The sequence below is a fragment of the Palaemon carinicauda genome, chromosome 2 (assembly GCF_036898095.1).
Source record: "Palaemon carinicauda isolate YSFRI2023 chromosome 2, ASM3689809v2, whole genome shotgun sequence".
In the NCBI taxonomy this organism is placed as follows: domain Eukaryota; kingdom Metazoa; phylum Arthropoda; class Malacostraca; order Decapoda; family Palaemonidae; genus Palaemon; species Palaemon carinicauda.
In genome coordinates, this window is record NC_090726.1 from 58,298,764 (window position 1) to 58,325,562 (window position 26,799).

The 26,799-nt window shown below is 33.2% G+C and overlaps 1 protein-coding gene across 2 annotated transcripts in view; it reads left to right on the top strand.

Moving 5' to 3' along the window:
- The window catches only part of Past1 (putative achaete scute target 1), a 149,851-nt gene extending 126,666 nt beyond the window's left edge, over positions 1-23,185 (top strand). For both annotated transcript variants that reach the window (XM_068356103.1, XM_068356094.1), the window contains exons 2-6: positions 362-470; positions 5,172-5,336; positions 8,297-8,453; positions 13,093-13,263; positions 20,618-23,185. In XM_068356103.1, coding sequence (XP_068212204.1) covers positions 362-470; positions 5,172-5,336; positions 8,297-8,453; positions 13,093-13,263; positions 20,618-20,829 — 814 coding nt within the window. In that variant the 3' untranslated portion in view covers positions 20,830-23,185. The remainder of the gene's footprint in view (positions 1-361; positions 471-5,171; positions 5,337-8,296; positions 8,454-13,092; positions 13,264-20,617) is intronic.
- The last annotated feature ends 3,614 nt before the right edge of the window (positions 23,186-26,799 follow it).

Here is a 26,799-nt window from a genome sequence, read left to right on the forward strand (position 1 = left end):
GAGAGAGAGAGAGAGAGAGAGAGAGAGAGAGAGATATATATGTTTTGTATATTTAGTGTTCAAGTTCTACTTTATATCATAATGGTTAGACTTTTATTTCATATTTCTTACTAAGGAATATTCATGTAATTGTTAAAGTGATTGTTTTTGTTTTAACAATCTTGGTGAACTTCCATATGAATTCATCGATTAGTTTGGTCAATAAAAAGTTCAAATACCTCAAGCGACATGTTAAAGCAATTTGTTCTCATCGTGTGATTTTTATATTTCAGGTTTTGAGTAAATATTTTGGTTATTGATTTAAAATTATAACTTTATAATTTTTCATGTTCAGACAACTGACTATTTTTATTTTCAACAGATTGTTCGAAGCCGAAGAACAGGATCTGTTTGCAGACCTCCAGTCTCTACCTCGCAACGCTGCCCTAAGAAAGCTCAATGACCTTATCAAGAGAGCTCGACTGGCCAAGGTAGGTTAAGTTGCTCGTTTTGTCCAATTTTCTCTAATTAGTTTTATTTGTGGTGAAGGTTTTTTAAGAGGTTTCTCTTGCTTCATTTACTCATTGTATGAATACCCCGTAGGAGTAGCATGAGTGCGCCTTATGTGGTGTACTGCAGTCATTACTTGAAGGTCTTTACAGAGTTCCTTCGACCCCTAGATGCATTGGCTTTGTTACCTCCGTCAAGGAGGTTTTAAAATATCCTGCGTTTATTTGGTTATTTATCTATTGGTCTTTTGGCATGATTACGTTAAAGCGTCTTCCCTGACGTTCACCTAATTCTAACAGCAGATAGGTATATGCTTCGGGAGAGACAGTTAAATTTTGGAATTATTTAAATCGCTGTTCTGGTTAATATTGTTAGCATACAATAGATTTATTCACGGTAGTTGCAATTAGACCTGAATGGCCTTAGTATCCCCAGCGCTGGACTATATAACTCAAATTAATGTCCCTCTTATATCAGTATTCTTTGTAATTAGTCCTGGTAGTTCTTTTTATTATTCGCTTTTATTTATGGTTTATCTTATTCTTGAGCTAATAAGTTTGTGTAACGCATTTGTAGAAGTTTGAGCGCGTTTATACATCTGCTTTAAACGCCATCAAATGTACACGCAAATGGTGAGACTCTTGTACCGAAAGTTTAGTTGCTTGTACATCATTATTCATTTTAATAAATCTAACATTCCTGACAAGGAGAGGAGCCTACCGAGAACAGATCTACTCAGTAGATGGAAGTGTGGCTGATTTGACACTAAGTGAAGTCAAACATCATTTGGTTGGATGGTTGTCTGTCCTTCAATTAATTTGATGCATGTTCCAGGTCTGATAACTTCAGTCTGATACTATACTATTAATTTTTGATATATACAAGTGCAATGTAATTTAATTATTTTCAGCTCAATTTTTAGAATCACTGAAACATCTGCCATAAATCGTTCTGCCCATTACACCTAAGAACAGGTGTCATTCAACACACCTTTACGAATCGATTGCTACTTGTATTTGATCACTGGGATGATTAAGGTCATTAGATTAAACGTTTATTTGGATGGTCATATTTATATTTTAGGGGATTTTATTGGTTCAGAAATTTTATTTATTTATGATTTAGTTTAACGAAAGAGATCCGAGTTCAAAGGAATATGTCAGTATATATAGTTTATAATGGAATAGATGAAATTATAATATCTTTTAAAATGATGAGCAAAGATTTATTTAAATAGGATTATAAGGAAACCTAGGTTATCTAAGTGAGGGAATATATATGCTTTCCTTGATCATTTTAATGCTCTTTTGAACAAAATTTCAAAATGTATTGGAGATTTCAGTAAAACAATGTTTTCATGTAATCAGAGAATTGTTTCATAAGTGTTCAGAGAACAATTGAATGTCGAGAATAGGCTGGGCATTGTTTGTTTCCTTTCAATACCTTTTAGTGTGCCGTTATACTGCATGTTTGCAAAGCATCAAATGCAAGTTGTCCATGATGGCTGTGTTGTGTTTAACCTTATCAGAAAGGAATGATGGCTTAGTTAACGTTGCTTGGAAACTCTCTCTCTCTCTCTCTCTCTCTCTCTCTCTCTCTCTCTCTCTCTCTCTCTCTCTCTCTCTCTCTCTCTCTCTCAAGTATCTGTTTCTATATAGGAGAGAGATTTTGAGTTTTCTCTCTTTAAGTATCTGTTTATATATAGCATAAAGAGTGAGGTTGATTGAATGAAATTCTCTCTCTCTCTCTCTCTCTCTCTCTCTCTCTCTCTCTCTCTCTCTCTCTCTCTCTCTCTCTCTCTCTCTCTCTCTCTCTCTCTCTCTCTCTCTCTCTCTCTCTCATATACATTTGACATACAGTATACAGAAACTGATACTTATCTCTGTCATATAATGATAGAATTTTGAATATTGGAAATTATATAAATTGGCTTCATAAAATTTCTTGGTAACCGGTCTAATTATGGCATCATTAGTATGAGGTGGATGGTTTGTAAGTCATGAATTAGGGCAATGAATGTCCTATATTTGAATGTTTGACTCGTATTAATTACTTGTATCCCAATTTAAACATTTCATATATGTAATACTTTTTTTTTTTTTTTTTTTTTTCCTGCTCATAAATTTTCCAGAATCCTCTGAAGCTTAGTTCAAATATTTTTGTTAGAAAACGTTTTGATAAGACTGCTATTATAATCAAGGCTTGATTTTTAGAATCCAATGGCTTTATCCTTGAAAGTACAGAGCAAGGTTATTTTAGAAGCAGTTTTAATATTGTAGGAGAGAGATTTGGATTTCAGTCACCTTCAAAATGTGTAGTCACTTCAGTGTGAATGACATGAGTAGGTGGTGGATTCAGTAATAGATTTTTTTATCTGCCTTTCTATATGCCCTTAATCAAGAATTTGTATTTTACTTAATTCTCTCTATTTGGATTTGACTGTTGAAATTAGTTTTAACTAGTGATTGACGATTCTTTTATTATGATTAAGTTTAAGGTTGGGTTATCACTTATTAGAAAATTTCTTTTTATAAACAGTAATTTTTAGCCCCAACTTGTGTAGGCTTTTGATTGCCCAAAAATCCACAAGTAAGCTTATCTGCAGAAAGAAGATATTTTGCAGTATATTTGAAAACATTTTACATTATGTAATTACGACATGCTTATATAAAAGAAAAAAAACATTTAGTGATGGAGTAACAAAATGATGTCCAAAGTGTTCACCAAGAAAGCTCGTGTACTGTACAAATGCCATTGCAGTATAAACTTGATATATGTTCAAGACTGGTAGCAATTACATAGGTTGCTAACATCAATGACCATGGGAATTGTGACTCCAGGAACTTATTATAAATCAATAAATTACAGAGGGTGTATACGACACATAACCTAACCGAAAAAAACCTATGAAAGAAATATAGTATAAGCAAACCATTTACCTTTTTCTCAAATTTTAGTAATATTATTTCCTCGCTTTCTTCACTTCTGAACTACATTGCAAAATGGCACCATTCTTGACTGTATCCTCATCCAGATCAGTTAAGTTATGCCTTCCCTTACCTTTTATTTTACGAAAGCAAGTGCAGTCTAGTGTATCTAATATGATGTAGTGAAAGGCAGTAAAAGGTGTTAAATTATCAAGCAATGGTACTCATTATTTGGAGCTCCCACACGTTTATTATAAATTTATGTCACCGTTAAGTATGGATAGTCATGTACAGTACATGTGCGAGGAATTTTTTTTTTGGATCTGATGTATTAGAGTTGTTACTAATATATCTTGTATCTTTTTTATTATGGCAGTATCAGGTTCAGTGAAATATGTAGACCATTGAAGAACGACCATAATTTTTATTATAGCAGCCTTTTTTGTTATTCACCATGATTTGGTTTGTTTACATTTTATGCTACCATAGTCTTCAATGATGAATTAGTTAAATAATTCTGTGGATTCTTGTGATTGATATTTGATTTTGGTCATCTTACAGTCATATGTGTCTTTTAAAGTTCTCACTACTTTTCTTTGATGATTGTTTATTTTTAAAAAGCTGGTAAATAATTTACTGACAGTTTGGTTGTTAGTTTTATTTTAATTAATTTATTTTTGGTATCAATAATTTCCTTTTGCATCTATTGAAATTATTCTTTAGAGAATTTTATAGAAATTATACAAGAGGATAATTCTCAGTTCCTTGAAAACTTTCCCTTTTCATCTTATAAACGTAGTGAATTGTTTCAATATGTGATATGTGGTTAGCTTCTAGTCATCTTGTGTAGCAAGTACTCAAGGATCTCATTGCATTTCTGCACTGCCGCTATTTAAATTTGATGTTTTCAGAGATTTTAAAGCATTTTTGTCTATTTATATAAAGTACATTTTATAGCAACCTTTTGATGGTTACGGCTTACAGTACAGTATATAATTTAAAAATCTTAATTTAGTACTGATTTTAGTTTTATTTATTTACATTCCTTGATTCTATCCATTACCTCATTACAGGTGAAATTAAAAAAGTTTTGAAAAGGACAATGCTGGAAGTTATTTTCTATCATCTCTCAGACAGTTCTTTCTTTGTAGCTCATTTGATCATAATTGTGTGAAACAGTCGTTTAGTCTTAAGTGGCCTTTGAATATAAGAAAAACTTGAATATTGAATATTAGTATGTGGATGAAGTACCTACCGGCTGTTTGAAAGCAATAAAGATTGACTATTAAATGTGTACTAGAATCAATACAAATGCACTTTATTCTGTATGTCAATAGGTAAACTCTGTTCTCGTTTTCCCTTGTTTAGTGTTTAAAATCTAGTTTGTGTGATAATGTACGTGATCTTTTCTTAGTAGTGAAAGGGGAACATGGCTTAACATAGTTAATTTTGTACGTTTCATCCATGTGCTGACACATATTCGGAGTTTTATTTTCATAAGGATGATTTTTTTTATGTTTCGTAATGGATTAAAGGACCAAAATTTCATTACTGGTTGCAGTCTAGATATAAGTTTATGCTTAAACTTGGTGCTCAGTCGTGCTTTAGTGTTTAAAGGGGGAATCCATTTTTCCAGATTTATTGACTATAAATAATGCCTTTTTTATATTGATGTAATAGTTTTTCATAGTGTAATATTATTTGGAAATGATCAGTGGTTATGTAAGATACTAAAAAGTTGCATTTTTTTCACAGGTTCATGCTTATATTATATCTGAATTGAAGAAGGAAATGCCCTCGGTATTTGGAAAAGAAGGCAAAAAGAAGGAATTGATCAAGAACCTTGGTCAAATATATGAGAAAATCCAGAGAGAACACCAAATATCTCCGGGAGACTTCCCTGAGATAAAGCGTATGCAGGTATGTAAAGATGCTCACATAATACTATTGCACTTGAAAGGATTTTTTATTTGTAATTTTTCATCTTGTTAATCATACATGGTCACAATATGTTTATTTGTTCTTTTAAATTCCATGGCTGTGCATGTATCTTGATGTGAGAAATTTTATTTTCATTTTATAAAAGACCAGTATCAGTTTAGAATATTTAAAAAAATCCATAGAACAATCTATGAAACTAAAATTCCACATTCTGGGTTCTGTATTTCTAATTCTTAATTTTTTATAACTGGTAGTTGCAAGTCTGGGGTTTGGGTAAATGATAAGAAGAAAGTTTAGCATCCCAAAATAGTTTATTCTGGGATACTAAAAGGTTCATTCATACTTGGGATGTAAATTTTTCTCCGTAAAGATGATCATAACAAGGTACTGTACACTACAGAAACTCCCTTTTTCTGCACGCTTTTGTAATTTAACATTGTTCTGTAAGTGGAATGGTGTTCATTGTTCTTTAAATGGAATGATGTTCATCTTTCTGTATCTTCATTACTGTTAATTTTTTGTCTTTATATTGGTTTTACTGTGGTATTTTTATAAATTTGTATTTCTCATGGTATGAGCGAGTTTGGTAATAGAGTACTGTACAGTGTTTGTTGTTTAACAGTATTGTGCATATGATTTTTTTTTTTTTTTTTTTCATATTAACTGCTGTAAATAATTTTATGAAAATTGAAAAGTACAACTACTTCAAAGTCAACCATTGTATATATTAAGATCAAAATGAAATACTATAAGAACAGGTATCATGAGCCATGTACAGTAGTCAGAAAGAACTTTTTACTGTTAGGGTGATTTATTTTGATTTTTCTATTTGTTATTTTGGATATTGCTATTTCAGTAGGATACATTTTTTATTGGTGGGTAATTAAAGGTACAGTAATGGTTGCTTGAGTTGCATGCTTGGTTTATTTATTTATTCTGTGCCTAGGTCATTATTTTGTTGAATATGGTACATTAAGTACTTGTACCCAAAAAGGTACAAATAAAATAATACATTACTTAAATACGTTGGCATACTTTAACTCTGTTAATTTTGGAATAGTGATAAGCAACTTGTAATGAAAAAAAGAAAATTACACAGAAATCTAAAAGAAAAGCAAAAATTTGAATGCAGCTGAAGCATCTAATAGGGTAACTAGCATTCCCTTAAAGTGTACCTTATGTACCCCACTGTACCTGGTTGTTTAGATTGTTTGTCTTTTCAGCCTCTTAATATTACTGTACTTAAATCCTGGTCTCATCTTCATTTATGATATGTGATTTATGAAAAAAAGATGGCTTTTTAAATAAATATAAATGAAATGAAAGATTGGTAGTTATTAGTTAAAGATTTTGGGAATAACGATATATTACAAATTTTTTAATAAGGATATGTTTTTAAAGATTTAGGGAATATGTTGTTAAAAAAATTCTTATAAGGATATGATTATTAAGATTCATGGAATAATGATTAATTGTTAAATATTTAGGAATAAGGAAATTATAAATTTTATCGAATAAAGAAGTAGTGAAGATTTACAAAATTAGGATAAATTGTTATAATTTAATTAATAAGAATATGACGTTAAAGATTTACGGAGTAGGATCATCGGTATCAAACTAAGTTAGTAGAGATTCAAAGTAACTTGATGGGAATAAGTGATAGAAAAACTAATTGATCATTTTCTTGCATTTGTTTTTAAGCAGTACTAACATCTCATTTGTCTGGCTCCATTTTTAGCACATTAAGAAACAGATATCTCTTTGATGCTTGGTGAGGATGGCAGATTTATCCTTGCCAAGATTCTTGGACATGATGTGTTGCATTGTACTATGCTAGCAGTATTTTTTTTTATTTATTTTAGAAGCAGGTCTTCAGAAAGCTATTTAACTCTCAAAAGTTCATCTTTGCTTTTATTGTTTTAAATTTAACTACCTTTTATTCTTTATTTATAACAAATGATGTTGGCGTTAATGACCTTAGATGTCAGGATGCCAGAAAACTCCAAATCAATCAATCAATCCATGTTAATTGTTATTTTATTCCCTCATCCTTCATCTGTATAAAACTGAGTGGTTCTGTAACCCTTGCAGAAAATAAAAATAAAAGATGGATGCTTGTAATGTGAGTGAAAGGGGCCATCATTTATCTTTCAAAGGAATGGGTGATCTAGAAGCATATTTTATCTTATTTGACATCTATAAAACCTAACACTTTTATTAATGCAGATTTTCCTATATTATGAATCTGATAATAACAATGCAGATGAAACCTATCATTGCCACATAAGGGGGTAGTGCCATCAGGCAGTCTTTTCAGCTTTCCCTTGGGCCCAAAATGCACTGGCTGTATATCCTACCTTACATTCGTTCCTGTATACTGACTTGCGTTTTACTGTCCAACTTATCAACTTTTACTCCAATGTAATTGTAGGGTTCCCTAGTTGCACTTAACTGTTAAATGGGCTCACAGGCCCCAGCGCTGAGTTATATAGCCCAAATTCATAAATCCAGATCTTGCAAACCTCACATTGACTTATGACATTGTTTAGAAAAGACTGCCATGTTGAAATGATTTCCCTTTAGCTTAAACTGTTTATACTCGTTTAGGAAGAAAATTTAGAAAATAAAAAATTTATCAAATTTCTAGTTTTGAAGGAACTTTTGTTAGGATATTAATTTTTTAAATTACAGTTCATCCAAACATATTTTTATGTAAAATATCAATTTCATTGTTCAAGACAAGCCCTATTTGGCCTACCCTTTTGTAAGTATATTACTGTATCAGCTACGAGGCCTCAAGCTCTAGGGATACCTCTGCAAGATAGAAATTAGAATCAAAACTAAGGTTTTCCTCAATCGTTATACATTTTTATTCAATTACATAACTATAATAAAATTTTTACTGCATATCACCACTGACTCATAGGTTGACTTTTCAGGAACAATTGCAGCATCATGACTTCACAAAGTTCAACATTCTCAAACCACGACTTTTGGAAGCAGTTGACAGAATGTTAGCCGAAGACATTGCCCGTTTGATGGCCATGATTCCAGTAGAAGAGGCAACGACTAGTAAAGAAGCCAGTACCATTAGAGGTATGTAACCCCTCAAACTGTTGTACTGTTCTCCTCATTGGGTAGAATTTTATGATGGCTTTTTTGTTCCACAACTTTTGTAGACAATATGTAATTTATAGATGAATCTTATTATATAGAAGGATAAGAGTATACTGTAGTAAAATTTTATTTAGGTTAGAAATGAAATGTGGTTATCGTTAGCTGTGGAATGGGTTTTATGGTTGAGTGTAAAGCTTACAAAGTTGGAAGAAGAGCATTAGGATTCATAATTTATTATTTTGAAGGTTTGTTTAAGATTTACATATTGAGTAGCTAGCATCCTTTATATATGCACGGTATACATACTGTATATTTATATATATGAATAGATATCTAGTGGTGTCCATAAATTGAAGACTGCATCTCTACGAAAAATCTGAGGTCTAAAAATCGAAGTAGTGCATGCTACTACTGTACTACAAAGTCCTAGTGTCAGTATTGTAAGTTATCTGAAAATTGAAAAGAGAGAGTGCAGAAAGGAAGGCCTGACTATACCACACACACATAATGCATTAACTACCCATAATAACCTTACTGTATCAACTTCAAAAATGAGATATATTATGCTCATTAAAAACAAGTAACAAGGTGCTCAAGTATATATACAGTAATTTAAAAAAATTCATGATGAATTAAACTATAGATTCTTTTCTACATAGGTAGTCTTCACTTGAAAACTTTACAGAACATCTGTTTATTTCAACTAGTTAATCATGCCATTTTTTTTTCTAGTATAGATTGAAGATAATTTTTTCATTCATAAGATTACAGTATAGCTGCTGCTATGCTTAACATTCATCTAATAATAATTGCTTACAGTACTCTCCTCTGCATCCATTGGACAGTTTTGACATCTTTTCCTTCCTGATGATGATGTTTTGAAGTTGATTTATATGAACTTTCATGCAGATTATGTACAAGGTATTTAAGTCAATTAGCCTGATGAATAAAACTTCCACCAAATGCTTTTGCTTGGATTTTTATGTAATTGCTTTGGTTCCAATAAATGAATATAAGTAAATACTTTTGCTAGTAGCAAATGCTTAGAGCAGTTACTTAAGCACAAGCAAATGCTTAAACGTTATCAGCAATTGCTTCATTTCCTATGAATAAAATGTAGCAATTGCTTTCGCTTCATAGCAATTGCTAGGAAAAGTTTAAGGCAGCTCAGTATGTGCTTGAAATTCTTTTGAACTGGACTTGATGGCAGCGTTTCTGAAGAAAATCGCTGGAAAGGCCCATATTTGGATGAAATTACCCAAATCTGAGAAAGAAATAAGAAAATAGGGGCAAGAGAAATGGTCTGAAAAATATCAGTTACCATATGCAATTGTATTAATTGATTGACCATGTATAGAGATTCAAAAATTTCAAAATCATGGTGATAAATATATTGATACCTGTAGGAAACTATTTGCAAGCAGTAATGTCCAATCCACTTTCAATTCTGAAGTGTTCACTAGTATCGATGTTCAGTGACCAGGGAGTGTACTGTTTATGAGTAGGATTTTGAAGAACTCCAGCATCCATAACATAATATCAATCTCAATGATAATTCTAATAACTTTCTTTTGCGTGTGGGCAATTGGTATTATTTACGAATTTGGTTAATGACTCCAATGAGAAGTGAAGATATTCAAGAAAAGTCACAACAATAAAATATTTTGCAGAGAAAGTGTGATTATTGAAAATTATTCTGGGCAGCTATTTTTTTAATTTTGCTATATGAAGTAAAGATAAATTTTGCAAAAATTCCAAGGATAATACAGTAATTGCATATGTAACTTTACCCAACATAGCTAAGTTATGGGGAATGAAGAGTTAACGTATGAAGAGGAAATAAATAATAATGCTGAGCAAGACTGTTTTGCATATGCAGCAGGTACGCTTAGGAGAGATTAAAAGGAAAGAAATCACAAAAGTTTAAAGAAAATGGGTGTTTAGTTGAACTTTAATTAATAGGTTTTGGTACATTTTCTTTGACGTAAATTGTATCTAATATCCAAGAAGTAATAATGAAAAAAATAATTAGTACATGCGCACGCTGAATATTAATTCACTGGCTGAACTATGTTTTATTTGTTTCCATATCATTAATAATATCAGTTATTTACTAGCAGTCAAGAATTTCTAGTTAGTGTAATCGTATGAATTTCAGTTGTTGTAGAAGCACCATCCACTTCAATTCAGCAGTGGTCAAATAAAATAGGTTTTCTCTGTTTCTGGTAAATTTGGAGGAGTTTTCTTTTTCATAGATTATTATTATCATTATTGTTATTATTATTATTATCTAATCTGCTATCCTAGTTGGGAAATCAAGATGTCATAAGCCCCACTAGGGCTCCGACAGGGACAAATACTGTACCCCAGTGAAGAAAGGAAATGTGGAATCAACCATGTGACAAGTGATGAATAAAGAAAATGAAATATCCTACAATAGATTTGTCATGTAAAACCTATGAAGAGTGAGTCATGTCAGCTTGTTCAACATAAAAACATTTGTTGCAAGTTTGAACCTCTGAAGTTCCACTGCCTCAACTGCCTGATTAGGAAAATCTTTCTACAATCTGGTCATAGCTGTAATATAACTTCTAGAATGCAGTGCAGTATTGAGCCCTGTGATGAAGAAGGCACACCTGTTAGAAATAACCACACTTAGTACTACGTGCAGGATGTGACAGGATGGTCAGACTCAATGGAAAATCTTATGTAACTTGCACTAAGAATTAACTGAACGACAGTGCAAGAGATCAATATCCAAAACAAGAAAAATAAATTCAATAGACGGTAAATTTTTGTTCAACAAATCAAGATGAGAATCAGCAGCTGAAGACCACAGAGAGGAGAACAATACTCGAAAGAAGGTAGAATGAAGGAATTAAAATATTTCTTCATAATAGATTAATCACCAAAAATCTTGACTTTCTCAGTAAGACCATTTTATTTTGCAATTAAAGGAAAAAACAGTCCGAATGTGTTTCTTAAATTTGCATTACAGGCGTTATTCTTTAATTCTTGGCTTGATGAACGTTTCTATTCTGCTTAAACTCTCCGACTCCAAACTTTATTTTTTTATGAATATCAGCTACAGCACAAAATGGAAATTATGCTTGCTATCTATCACATGTACAGAGAAAAAGAAAAGCAAAGTAAAAGAAAACTTCTAGAATTTTACTGCAAACAGAATTAAAGCTGGACCCGTTGGAAATGCATATTCTCTTACTGTAGCACATAGGCCACACGTGGCTGGGCCCCTAATCAACAGCTACAACTCCATCAAGGAAAAGGTAGCAAATGGTGATAACTATTATTTATATCATGTAAAGCAATTGCTTTTTGCCTAAGCATTTGCTACCTTTTCCTACTTGAGCTTTTTCTTTTACTTACAAGCTTTTGCTCTAAGCAAATGCTTGTTTTTTATTCATTCATCAGGCTAAATGACTGGGTAAAGAGTGCCATGTTCAGGCACTTCTAAAACCTATAATACAGTGCATTTTTAAAAATTGAATACTGCCTTAAGTGTTGCATTTGTTCATGAACAGTTTGGAAATTGGTTTTTTATTTTTACATTAGTTGAGACACATCAAGATATTCTTCTTGCTATCAGTAATAATCGTTGGAGATAACTTGATTTCTATTTAATTTTACAAACCCTTTTGCCTTTTTCCAAACATCACAGATCTAACAACAGTGTATTTTTATTACTCCAGTTCTTTTACAGTTCTTTTGTAATAATTTTCCACTGTTAGCTTTCTAGGTCTAAACAATTTTGTCTTTGGTTAAATATACTCTACTGTATTTCAGATTTTCTGTCACTGATTTTAAGTAAAATTGTCAGTGAGTCACTGTTATTTTCCATTTTAATTGTCATTTTGTCTATCTACTTGAAATTAAAGTTAATTGTTGTTGGCCACAAGTTTTACATATCTCCACATGTGGTACAGTAGTTGAGATTGATGATGTACAGTAATTGTTTGTAATTTTTTGAAAGTTTGAATTGTTTAATTTATTAAAAAGTGTTATTCTAGAAAAAAGATGATAAAGTTAGAATATATATCAATATCTTATTTGATAACACTTATTCGCTAGGGTAACGTTACGTACTTTTTTTTTAGAAGGAAATTATTTATTTTTATCATTTCGGTTCATTTGAGTAAGAAACCAAAAAGATGATTTCCTTGCCTTTATAACCAGAAGTCTCACGGGGTGGTAAGACATTCCCTTGGCTCGAGGAGAATTTGTAGTAATCCTAGTCTCTAGAAGTTTTTTTTTTCCTTTTTATACCAAGGAAAGAAACAAAAACAAAATTAAAAATTTTGTGGTAAATGTCAGCATAATTCAACTTTGAGAGAGCAGTATCAACGTCAGGGAAGTTTAGAAGTATAAAATTTTGTTACTAGAATTAGATTTTTTTCCATTTTTTCTTTGTAGAATTTTCTTAATTGGTCAAACGTGTACGGGGAATTGAGTACACGGTTGCCAAATTCATATACTGTATAAGGATGTTGCTCTTATATTTGCTAAGGCAATACAGTATCCTATTTATGCTTGTTCTTGAAAACCTGCTTCTCAAAGCATCAATAAGTAAGTATATTAATCTCCTTTAATTTCAATTCAGGTGGTGCATTTGATGGTGTGATGAATGACAGTACAGTCTTCGGCTATGGTAGAGGGGAAGGTGTTGACGCAGGATCTGGTGAACCAGAATGGATTGTGGCTAAGGATCGCTACAAATATGATCAGCTGTTTGACAATCTTAATCCAGTTGATGGCAAAGTCACTGGATCAGGTAATTTATATGGCATTACATTTCATTTTATAGTGTTGTATTTTTAAGTGGTTTTACAATAGATTAAATCCATTAATAGAATATATATTATATCACCAGTCTTTTCATATGAGGCTGTACAAGCAATGTTATAGGATATCTCCAGGTATAAGCATTGTCATGAACACTTGCATCTTCGTATGTAAATAATGAATGATTTTAAAGATTTGATAACCTTTGTTTCATTTAGTGTAGTTATTATTTAGAGAGGTAGACTCAACGTTGGGAAAAAAATTGGAATTGTACCCCATATATGTTAACTCATTATGATAATGCTGTGTGACTGAATAGTACCTTCACTTGGGGAGGAAGTTAGGTCATTGGCAGATGAGCAACATGAGAAACCTGAACATCGGTTGCAACGCAGTCATCTGAAATGGCCAAGTGAGGAGAAAGTCGATTCAATAAAGACCATATCAGAATCTGTGGATCGTACCTCACCCATGAAGCAGAGCACTTCAGCTCCGAGTCTTGATATTAGTTCGTCAGAACATTATGTATCTAGTGAGAATGGCTCTTGTCTTCCTGCATTGACTTGGCCTTGTGTTAAACTACCTAATTGGAAATTTTAAGGAAAGGCAAGAATTATAGAAAAGTTTTTTGGCCTCCACTTTGATTGCAGAGTAAAGTTGTATTTTACACCTTTCATTGTGCAGAATTCATAATGATACTAATAGCTGAACAGTTTTAGCAGGTCCACTCATATGCAATGGCACTGATGCTTTTATGTTTATATTTAAGTAATACTGTATATATAGGCGTTATACTTGTGGCTCAAATCTGTTCTGTTTTCTAGATAAACTCACCAAAATTCTAGTGTTGGGTTGTAAATTTTTTTATTTTTTATTCAGATCATAATTGCTAAAGATATTGTATGATGATGTTGGATCCAGCAAGACTGTGTTGGAGTAATATTGCATCAGGGGTGGTTGGATATGGAGCAGAATGTGGTGCGCTTATTATTCTAGTAGTAAGATGGTAGAATGCTGTTGCACTGTGAATGTCTTTTTAGTCAAATTATCTTGGGTCTTGATAGAGGGGGCAGGTAGAAAACATAATTATCCTCAAGAAGCTCAAACCATGACTATTCTTCCCATAGTTTTTATTATTCTTATTTGCCAGACTTTTAGATTGCCTCATTAGTTATTATAACAAGCTAGTAAGTCTGGCTTGAGAGGGAGACCTTCATAGTACCTGTTAACACATCTACAGTTTTATGAGACTTGGACCATTTGGTTGAATACTCAATTGTCAATACCGTTATTTCAGTTGATCATCACTTTGCATATTTAGAAGAGCATTTTCATATAAACTTTTTTGAGTGCTATTAAAGCCAATACTGTAAAGACCGTGTATGTTTTAGAAATGAACATAAGTGTTTCAATAATGTCCCATCTGAAATGTTTGTTAAACAATCCAACATTAAGTAGTATAGTGCAGTATTTTAAGAATTACACCACTTACACTTTAGAAATATTCCACCTTTCCCCCTGTCAATAACTATAAAAACATGGTCACTTGGTGGTCTGAAATATGTAAATTATTAAAAAAAAGATTACTTATATGAAGACTTTACAAATTGGAGATTAAATGGACCACTCACATGTAACAAGCTATTTAATGTTCATTTATATTTGAACCATAGAATTTGCACACAAGGAAAAGGCTTAGAGTTATATGTGAAAATTTTATCCTCCTCTCTTCGTTAATTTTTGGTTAGATTATTTTCATCGGTGGCTTAATATTCTTATTGAGAAAGGAGCTTATTTTATGTGGGGTGTTAGGTGTTATCAAGAAATTTATAGTATTTATAATTGAAATAAAATGATATAGCCTTGTATTTAGTAATGATAGAACTCAATAGGTATATCTTAGCTTGCCATGATGTTATTTTTCTTCTTTCATGAAGCCGTTATATCAACATTTACCTCTAAAACTAAACAAAATCCTGTTTTCTTTTCTTCCAATAGACTCAGGACCATAATGGCAATAGTCATGGCTTTAGCATGCTGTAATACCTTTGTCTTTAAGTCTTTCCTTCATTTACCGATTGACCAGGTGACCCCTCTCTCTAGATTGTTCAGTTACTCAGATTGATAGTGTTTTTCGAGATGTATTCCGCTGTATTTGTTAGCAGTTACTGTGTAGATTGCTCAAGGTAATTGTTTCTGTGCAATTGGAATCTGTATTCTCTCTCTCTGAGGAGTGCTTGAGGCATCACTTTTCCCTTTATGGAAAAGTGTTTCTGTGGTTGCTGACCAAATTAAAGTTCGAAGTTTTAAAAAGAAAATATATAGAAGACTAAGCTAGTTGATCATAACATGGATGATGACAGTGTTGCCAAGGAGAAAATATGTAAAACTAGGAGAGTTGATTATAGCAGGGATGATGTCAATAATGCCATTCCAGTCTCAAACCTCATTAAGTTTACTGTACAGTTTTCAGAGTTTTTGTAGGAAACGCCCACTACAGTTCTGGTGGCGATATAGATAGATGGATGTTTTCAGTAGACCTCACATAACCATTAATCTGAATTTGAGGAAGTACCTTGATTTCGTCAATGGTTTACACATTTACCAATTTAACTGCCTGTGTTTTGATCTCAGGACAGCCTCTCAAGTCTTCCCCAGGGTAATGGCTTCCTTTTCAAAATGGCTAAGGATTCTGGGATAAGAGTTCTTTTGTTACCTGGATGACTGGCTAATTTTGAGTGATTTGTTGGGATGGGCTTGTCTTTAAATAGTGAGGTTGCTCATGTTACTGGAGCCGTTTAGTCAATTTGAAAATCTTTTGATTCTAACGCAGAAGATTCTATATCAGGGAGTGATATTAGTGACAGTTCCTTTCTAGTTTTTCCTTCAAAAAAGAGGATTCAGTCTTTACATATGTTGGAGAAAAAGTTCAAAAGGATAAAATGTCAGGATGTGTATGAAACTTTTAAGGACCATGACCTCTTTAGAGAAATTTGTTCTGATGGGATGTCCAAGGCTGAGGATTTTCCGATTTCATCTAGATCTAAATTAGAACAGAATGTTCAGTTTTTACACAATCTATTTCAGTATTGAAGAACACTGACCTCTTAGTTCCCAGATGCTTTTTAGGAAACATGTAGAGCATCTCTAGATCTTATACAGCTGTTAGGAAAATGGACATTGTAGGAATCTACTTTTCATAACAATTGGCTGAAAATTCTTGCGGTATTCAAGGCCCTACACAATCAGGAACCACTATTAGTAGGAAAAACTGTGGAAGTGTTTGCAGACAATATGACAGCATTAATCTACATTAGGAAACAATGGGCCTTGGGCCAGTGTACTGGATAGCAGAGGTGCTATTATTGTTATTATTAATTGCTAAGCTACAACCCTACTTGGAAAAGCAGAATGCTATAAGCCCGGGGGCTCCAACAGGGAAAATAGGCCAATGAGGAAAGGAAACAAGGAAAAATGAAATATTGTAAGAACAGTAACATTAAAATAGATAAATATTGACTTGGTTTATTCTGGGAAAATCAAGTTTATATTTTTGAAAATTATAGTTGAAGGATATAGAAATCAGTGTACAGAATATGTAATGGATATTTCAAGATCACTTGTATAGGTCCAGTTGTTACAGCTTGATAGATAGTTTTCTCTTGAGGTATGATTTCCATCTTGTCCTCTTTCTTCATTGTTTCAATGCCACTATAAAAACTAGTAACTGAATTGCTGTTGTTCTAGATCAGTAAGAGATGTAAGCTTTCCTCATATTACATTCAAAGTGGCTAAAACCTGCTGACCAAATTTATTTCAAGAAGCAACTGCTGAAGACTTCAGTCAATCCTCAAGTATTGATTAAACCCTACATGATTACAGTAGCCACCCACCTAATCATAGATTAGTTTTAAAAAAGTCTTTTTTTTTATTTGTACAAACAAATATATTTTTGAATTGTCATTTTGAAGCAGAGAAGTATCCCTTCATCAATTTTTTCCTATCGACTACTTTTCTTATAGGGAAGTGATGACACTAGCAAGTGAGGGGGAGGAATTCATATCATTATGGTACCGTACTTGCTTGTTATGGCAGTTAATGAGGCAATTTGACTCTGGAATTAGTCTGACTTTCAAGATTGATGAAAGTTAAGGCTATAGTAAAGCAATGGATTGTATCTGTGAAACAGACATTGTTTGAAAAGGCTACAGTTCAAAATTTCTTTTATATTTAAACATTTTTTCAACAGAAAGTTTTATCTTTCACTTAGCTTTTCATTCTTGTGCAATATCCTTATGTACCACAATCTTGAAAGAAGAAGACCGACTGATTCATGTTCCACTGCAAGCCCGTTACTTCAATTTTCTTTTACTTAGCCTCGGCAACCATTTTAGAGTAAGGAGTGTTGATGATGTTCATAGAGAGACAAAATTAGCAGGGCGTTCATTTAGATTAGTGAAATGTATTGATTCCAAGAAACCCCTTCCATCTGAAGGCGTAAATTCACTTGACCGAGGAGCTCTGTGGCAACGGATTGCTAAGCATTAGAATTGCTTTTTAAGATGAGGTACTAGTACACAGGCTCCCCACGGGTTCCCCAAATGAAAGGCGACACCTGACCTGCTGCTGCCACAGTCCCTAACCAATGCAAGCCTCATGTAATATTGATCATGGGTTTGTAGTATTCTGTAGAAGAACCTATTTCAGCAGTACAGTCCAAATCATCTTGAAGAAACTTTAGAGGAATGTCATCTAACCTGGAATCTGTCATGGATTTTATAGGTAAACCAGTTCTACGGCCTATGATAGCCTAGCAAGAACTGAAATGACATCGAGCAGGTGGTTTAAGAAGACCGTTCTTGGGTATGCATTTTATGGCAAGTCCTTGTGATAGCTAAAATTCCCCTGTAGATGAAGATGCCGAGCCAAGGTGAACCTTGAGGTTCCTTAAGTTAGGCCTCTGAGCCAGAAAGAAGAGACCAACAAGGAAAGGCATGAATATAGGGGTAATAAATAGTAGCACTGGCATTGGCAGGAGCAAGAATAAAAAAAACCCTTACTATAGGAGTTGATTGCCTGACAAAGGATAACAATAAGAGGAGCAGCTGATGAAAGCTGTGGCTATGGCAGAACTGTTATAGAATGAACCATCCAAAGACTTAAGAGAAGAAGGCAAATATCTGACACTGATTATATCAGAAAACTTTTGTGTCAAAGCAGATAAAATATCTAGTGGTAGGAAGAACAATTGCTTTGACACCAGTAACTCCAGAAATGAGTGATGAAACCTTTCAGTAAGAGGCAAACTTTCAGTAAAAGACAGTAAAAGATCAGTGGATAAAGCACTAGTATGAGTAGTGTGACGAGAATCAAAGGGCTGAACAAAGGAGCAGTAAATATCAGCGTGGGTTTCACCATATATTGAGTTGTACAGGGCCATTTGGCAAAGGAGACTGGTGATGGCATGAAGACTTAGAAGCAGCAGTGTCATTAGCAAGTAGAAGGATTGTAATTAGATTATTATTATTATTATTATTATTACTAGCCAAGCTACAATCCTAGTTGGAAAAGCAAGATGCTATAAGCCCAAGGGCTCCAACAGGGAAAAATAGCCCAGTGAGGAAAGGAAATAAGGAAATAAATAAATGATGAGATTAAAGTAACAATATATCATTCTAAAAACAGTAACAGCGTCAAAACAGATATGTCCTATATAAACTATAATCATGCAAAAGGTGTATATGTAGTTTGGGTAGCACTACTTTAATTCCTCATTAATAAACAAATATATTAGACTGCAAAAGTGTAAGTTAAGACCATATGGAACATCTATTTACAGTATTTATAATTAACTTTCTGCAAGACTTGAATTCTTGTACTATAAATCTATTCACCCAAACTGTAAACTAAAAAAAAAATTGAATCACTTCCAACCAAGGGCTGACCCTGACCAGCACACTTGATCAATCACAAACAGTCACTTTACACATGTGTGAAAAACAAAGCTACACCTTGTCTTAAACAGCTGCGATATCACTATTTAAGAAGCAAAGTGTATAATATTAGCCAGAAGTGGTGAAGACACTCTAAGCTGTGAACGATTTGGCTGGGCACAGTAAAGAGCCTGAATGTGATCTTAGACCTAAAGTACCATACCGTACACTTGCCTTAAGAGTTATCTGTATATTACTGTACGTACCAAGGAGCACTCTGCCGTTGTCCTCCAAGATTGATGTGTCTGAAGCTTTTGCTCAAGGCTAAATTATAGGGCTGTGATGAAATAATTTAGTAGTCATGTGTAGGATAATGTCAATTTTGATTATTTTCTTCATTTGGTAAAATTTTGTTCTTAGTACTGTGAAACCAAATTAATATTGTATTTATTTACAAGGTAGAGCAGAAAAACTTTTATTGTGTTGTAATGCCCCTTTGTTTATGTGAGTATCTTGTCAAGAACTTAGTGAATTTTATTGAAGCACCAACAGTAGTTAGAGGCCTGTGCACAATTTGCATCCTCTGCTTATGCTAAGCATGTCAAATGTGGTCATGAATAGGAGACTCATTTTTATTGTATGCATTTGATTCAGCATTATTATTACCAGGTAATTTAACCAGACCACTGAGTCAGAACATCTAACTCTCATAGGAACAGATTCCATTTTAACAGAAGTTAAGCAGATATATTTCTTGGCATGTGTTGAAGACATTTTTTTTTTATTCAGGGTAGTTAGTGTCACCTGTAGAGTAGTTGGAATTGCATTTATTTTTCAATCATGAGTCCTGTGTAATTCAAAAGTCAAAATAGAAGTTAGGTACTGTATTGATGTAATAATGGAGAAACCAAAGATCTTGTCTATAAGTACTGGTATACAAAATTAGTTAAGTTATGATTAACATAAATTTTAATTTTTAACACTTTCTCTTTAAATAGATAATTGTTTTTAATAGCATAGTCATTGTGTTATTTGAAAAAAACAGCCAAGTATGAGGAACTTGATAAAGATATACAATACTTGCTTCTTGTACAAAAAATTTAAATTTAAGACCATGTTATAACAAAGTCCATGTGACTGGAGGGATTCCACATTTAGTTAATAATATTACCATGACAAGTGAAATGGAATGTTACAAAATTTTATGAAAACTAAGTGACATGTCACTATTGTCACGAATCAATTGTTATGCTACAAGATATAGAAAACACTAAGAAATATGTCACGACTGCACATTGCATGTAACGCCTCATATGAAGGAGTCTGGTTCCCAATAACTGTTTGCAGATATTTAAATTGAAGTATCATTAGTGTTGCATCTGTAAAATTATAATCATCTTTTCTTTCCAGCTGCCAAACAAGAAATGCTCAAGTCAAAGCTTCCAAACTCTGTGCTTGGAAAGGTTTGGAAGCTCTCCGACGTCGACAAGGATGGCATGTTAGATTCAGATGAGTTTGCTCTTGCCATGCATCTTATCAACATCAAGTTAGATGGAAATGACCTTCCCAACGAGCTCCCTGATCATCTATTGCCTCCAAGCAAGAAAGGGTTCAAAGCATAGTACTGTATTATAGATTGTTAGAATATGAAAGTTGTGTGTTGAGTGAAAGTGTATAGTCTTCAAGAATTAATGGGAAATAAAGACTTTGATTATTTTGTATTTTGCTAAGTTATGAGGAACAGTCTTAATATAATGCATCAGAAAATAATGCATTATGGGTAATGTTTGGTCAAAGGAGTTTCTTCATAGTTTCACGTAATGTAATTTAATATATGAGCAAGTCGTGTAACTCTTGAGGTTTTTTTGATATGAGGATACATGATTTAATGAAGTAACAAGATAATTTATTTTTGAGAATTTTTTGACCAACATTTTCAATCTATATTTTTAAAAGAAGTCAACATAGGTTTTTTAAATTTAGTGTTTGGGTATATACAAGACTTTTTGTCTCTACTGAAACATTTTCCTATACTACTGTATATAGTATGTAGATGTACTAAGTACTCCATTGGTTGGAAAGGGTTCATCTTCTTTTTTTCTGGAGGGGTTTTGATGCATTATTTATTGACAGCCATTTAACAGTCCGAGCATGTTCTGTATATAAACACATCTCAAGCTTCACCTAAACTATTATGAGAAAACAGTGAACATCAGAACAGTTCAATCACTAGAAAATTTTCAGAGGAGACTCAAAAGTTACTTCTATTTTGTACATTACTATTGTCAAATTATACCATCTTGATGGCTTTGCAGCCTTGATTTTCTAAATTGTGATGGTAGACATAGCTAGTATTGCAGTTTTTTATGTGGAGGGAGAATGTGTCATGGGAGATAAAGGCCAGAATCAAGAGTTACAGTGGAGTGCAATAGAGAGAAATTAGATAATTATTGTGCAGTACTGTATGTACTTGGAAAGGTAATGTGTCTTATAACTACCATGATTAGACAAAATTTCCATTTAGTAATGTATGATTTTGATCATTCAAACAATCGGGCTGTTTTGCTATCTCAGTGTTGCACTTCATAGTCTCTTGAAGATTGCCTTTCATGATTTCTGTTAATGTTCTAGATGGAAATCTTTTGCTGATTTCAGATTTATTTCCTTTCTTTTTTTTATTGATGTCAAGTAATTCCTTTGTTTTGTGTTATAGTATATACCGGTAGTCTTAAATTGGAGATCTATCAAGTATTTATGGAAAAATTTATTACTTCATTGATAAGGATCTTCAAACTTGATAATGTATATCAATAAACTTTTGCACGAAAGGGTTGCATTGAAGTATCAGTTTTTGCTCCATTCTTTTTTTGTAGTTAGCATTGCAAGACAAGATTTTTTTTTTCATTCTTTGGTGGGTAATGGTTATTGATTTTTTGGGGATTTTGCAATAACTGGTACTTCGGTGCATCCTACTAAATATAGCCCATGGGTATGCTATTAATAATCACGCAAGTGCCGTAACAGTTTCTTATATGCTGTAATTTGTACATTGAGTTTATTACAGTACAGAGTATATAGCTATGAATTAAGATTCTTTTCTAATTTTTGTCATAAATTTTTGCATTGCTTTATAAGGTGCTAGACAACATACTGTACTTAGCTTCACTAGGCTTGGCTGTTGAAGAAAATGATTGTTCATTCCAACATTTGTACTGTACGTAGTTGTCGGTTAACCCATTGGACCAAGTGTGACGTGTGACAACGTAGCTCGCATATCCTAGATTGATTTCATTACCATTGGATGCACCATGAAAAGTATCAGAAATAGTTTTTTTATTTAATCATAGGAAAGGAGATTTACAGGCTAAAGTAGGTAAAGAAGCTCAAATATGTTCTATTTCTCATCTATCTGTTTTCCACCTGCAGTAAGTCATTTGTCTTGATCCTGTTTTCCTTTTCTGATTTCTTTTCCACAAGAAGTACAGGTATTTTGTTTTTATGTAGTATGTATGGGGACTTGAATTCCTTTAAGGAATAATGTTGTTAAATTTTAGGAATTAAAGACCAGTTTTCTTTGTTCTTTTAGATAAGTTTTAGTTCTTCTCAAATGTCAGCGAACTGCCTTAAACCGTCTTGGGTGTGATGTGTAAGTCTGCTTGTGTGGTTTACAACTCAAGAATTAGTGATGATTATTTTGGATAATGGTAAAGCTAGTTTTACAATCCTCAGGCCCCAAAACTTTTTTCAGTAGTTTACTAATGTAAATGTCTTGTAAATAAGAATTTAATTTCTCTGTAATTTTGAAATTGGAAATTATAAATGTCAGCTGCTTTAGAAAACCAAAGAAATCACTTGTTTATATGCCTGTAAATTGAAAATTCAAGATATATATTGTTTATTGATATAAGGTCAGCTTAAATGGGGGAAGAATATATCTATTATTATAATATTACTTTATAAATAAATTATGAATATTGACCTTTTTGTTTTTACCCTTGTCCAAGTTGCCATTATGTACTGCAAGTAAAATTGTTCATAAGCTGCCTTTACATTTCGCTATAAAGTGAAGACTTTCTACTCACAAGTGATAATGCTTACCATACAACTTGTGCTGCACAATATAGACATTACCAATTTTTCTTTGATTTTATAATATGTACTCTGTGGTCTATAGATTCTTTTTCCTTCAGAAAATACTGTATACTGTATTTGTTTCCCAAAACAGCTCATTGCATGGTACACATTGTAAACATAAGATATTCTTTATACTGTTCAACACCTAGATCTAGTTTGGTGAAGGTGAATAGAATGATTCCTCAATTGTAGAATCTGATGTGGCCAAGAGTGGAGTTTCACGTCAAACTTTAGTCATTGATGTTAGACATGAGTGCTTTTCTTGGAAAGGTTAGTTATAATAGTTGAGTTCCTTTTATAGCTTGGCCCATTTTGAGGGGAAAATTTCATCCTGGAAGTAAATATATTTTCTTATGTTGTCCTAATTATTAATTTAACCAAAAATGATGGGGGTAACAATGGCTCTTGCCATAGAGAACCCTATATGCAAAGTGAAATCTTTAGAAGAATAAGAAATAGTTGATATGATTTGGCACCAGTTCTTACTTTCTGGATTTTTGGAACAAATTTTAGCAGAATTATCATTGTTTGAAATAGACAAAGGCGGACTGCACACAGCTAAAGGTATTTGAATACCAAATTAAATTTCCTATAGAATATATTGCCTAACTCAATATTATTAAGATGAAGGCTTGCTTGAAGAATTTATACTTGTGAGCTAGAAAATGAAGTGAGGTTTAAGCTAAAATAGGCTCTACAGGTAGCTGTAAGGAAACTAAAGGAAATTTACCTGTACCAGAAAGGACCCTTTTGTGCTTGGGGATTTCAGTGCTCAACAGGTTTCATAGCTTGCCGGCAGTGGCTACATGTTCGCTCTGTGTGGCCGTGCACATAAGATGCCTTATGTTTCAAATTGCAGCGGGAACCTCTTCCCTGCAACGTCCACGCTCGTCGCGTTCAGTGTGGCTGAGCCCTTAGTGAGTAAGAGGGATACGTTTCTGGAACCTAGAGTAATGAAGTCGTAGCTTGATTTTGTGGCATGAGCTGGTGGGAGTGTGTATATGGGGAACAGAATAATGGTTGGGAACTTAGGCCGTAAACTTAACCATTCATTATGCCAACCAGAGTGGGCAGATATTTGGAAGTCCTGCCCTGATACTTAGATCACCGTGTGATTGACACTGGAGTTGTCTTCATCTCTTAGTCAGTAGCCTATTCATTGTTCTCTGTGGGGTAGAGCGATTACAGGCAGTTAGGCCAAGACAAATCTTTTACAAAACCACAACTAATTAAATCATTTACAGAAATGGAAGACTTGCCTATTTATAATGTTTCTTATATACCGGTAGACAAATATCGTGTGAAATAATTTTTCATGATTGGTAAATAAGAAAGTTCTTCTTCAAAGTGTTATTTAATAATTAATATTCATTAGCAAGATCTAGAGAATTTAATGATTAATCTTCATTGGCAACATTTAGAGCATGTTGCAATTACTAATGTTTTTGTTGAAGATTGCGTTGCCCTTGCAGCCAAGCACAGGTTCATGTTCATAAATACAAAGATGAATACATGTAGATGTCTAATGGTAACAATATAAATGTGGTTAACTTTAACAGTATTTTAAACTGTGTATCAGTATGGCATGCATCCTTTGATATGGAAAAATGCATCCTTCCAAGTGTCCCAAACTCACATTGGGAACTTCGCAAGTGAAGTTTATGGTGGTGGGAAAGAGAAAAAGTGTGAAAAGCTTTGGTGATATTCAAATCAACATGAATAATTACTCGGGGCCGAAATCTAGTAAAGTTTGTGACAGGAGTATCTCTTGACTGCAACTTGCCTCTCAATGCCAAAATAAATAATGGAGTAAAAACTGCTGGTTATCCATCTAAAATATCGCTTTTATAAAAAAGTACCTGGATGAATATTCTGTAAAGAAACTTTTGATAAACTGTAATTGCCGGAATTGACTACTGTAACTCCATCTACTACAATATACCAAAAATACAACTTAAATTACAAAACGATAAACAGAAGAGCAATACTGATAAAAGGTGTCCCACCTAGAGAAAGGATCACTCCTATACTAATTAATCTACATTGGCTGCCGATTAAAGCAAGAATTGAGTTAAAATATATACAATAATCCACCAAGTTATCAGAACCAGCTGTCCAAAATATCTAAAAGAATTGTTACGTATTGTGCAGCCAACAAATCGTCCTGACACGAGAATAGTTACAGATAGTTTCAAACTATTAGAACCTAGATACATGTCTACTGTAGGCTCTAGAACCTTTAAGCATGCGGCCCTGAGACCATACAAAAATCCCACGAGACATCCGAATAATTGGAGATATTAAGGCTTTCAAGAGGAAACTGAAGATTTTCTTATTCAGCGAGTGCTTCGATAGTGATGATCTAACAGTAAACAAGCAATAGGTATTGTGAAATTTTAAATGCTCCCGCATAAACATCACAAAACGACCGTAGAGGTCCTATAGAGAGTAGGGTTCCCCTGCTGTACAGGACCAGGTAAGCCACCCTTAAAGTAAGTAAAGTAATTATTTAGGACTGCATTCTCTTGCCTGAGGGTACACTATGCTATGTTATTTCTCTTCCTCTTGTTTTATGGAAGTTTTTATGGTTTATATATTAAAGATCTATTATAATGCTAGTTAAAATACTTTAATTGTTCATTACTTCTCTTGTAATTTATTTATTTCCTTTCCTTACTGGGCTATTTTCCCTTGGGTTTATAGCATCCTCCTTTTATATTAGTATGGATTTTTCGTGTCACTCAAGTTACGATCTAATTTTGTAGATGGTTTTCTGTCAATTGGACTTTGTATATGTCTGGTTTTATGGATATGATAACTGCTCAATACACTGATATGCGTCAAGAAATTGTTGAGCTGAAAGAGAAACTTATGGAATACGAACAAGAGAATGTGACCAAGACCACATATGCAAGTACAGTGAACCCTCGTTTATCGCGGTAGATAGGTTCCAGACGCGGGCGCGATAGGTGAAAATCCGCTAAGTAGTGACAGCATATTTACCTATTTATTTAACATGTATATTCGGACTTTTAAAACCTTCCCTTGTACGTAGTACTGTTAACAAACCACCCTTTAATGTACAGAACACTTAATGCATGTACTACAGCACCCTAAACTAAAACAGGCACAAATATTAAAGGCGATTTTATATCATGCGTTTCCTAAACACCTAAAAAGCACGATAAAAAATGGCAACCAATGTTTTGTTTACGTTCATCTCTGATCATAATGAAGAGACAAACTCATTTAGTGTACACATATATGTATAGGTTAGTTTTTGCATCGATTATATTGATTATACAGTACTGTATGTTGATTTTTTTATTACCAATGTTTTAGTTTACGTATTTTTCTTAGGACTTCCAAATGAAATCTTTTTCTTTATGACGCCGCCTGAAACGACGGCGTGTACGCTCAGTAAACAACCACGCTCAGAACAAACAAGGCATTTAACG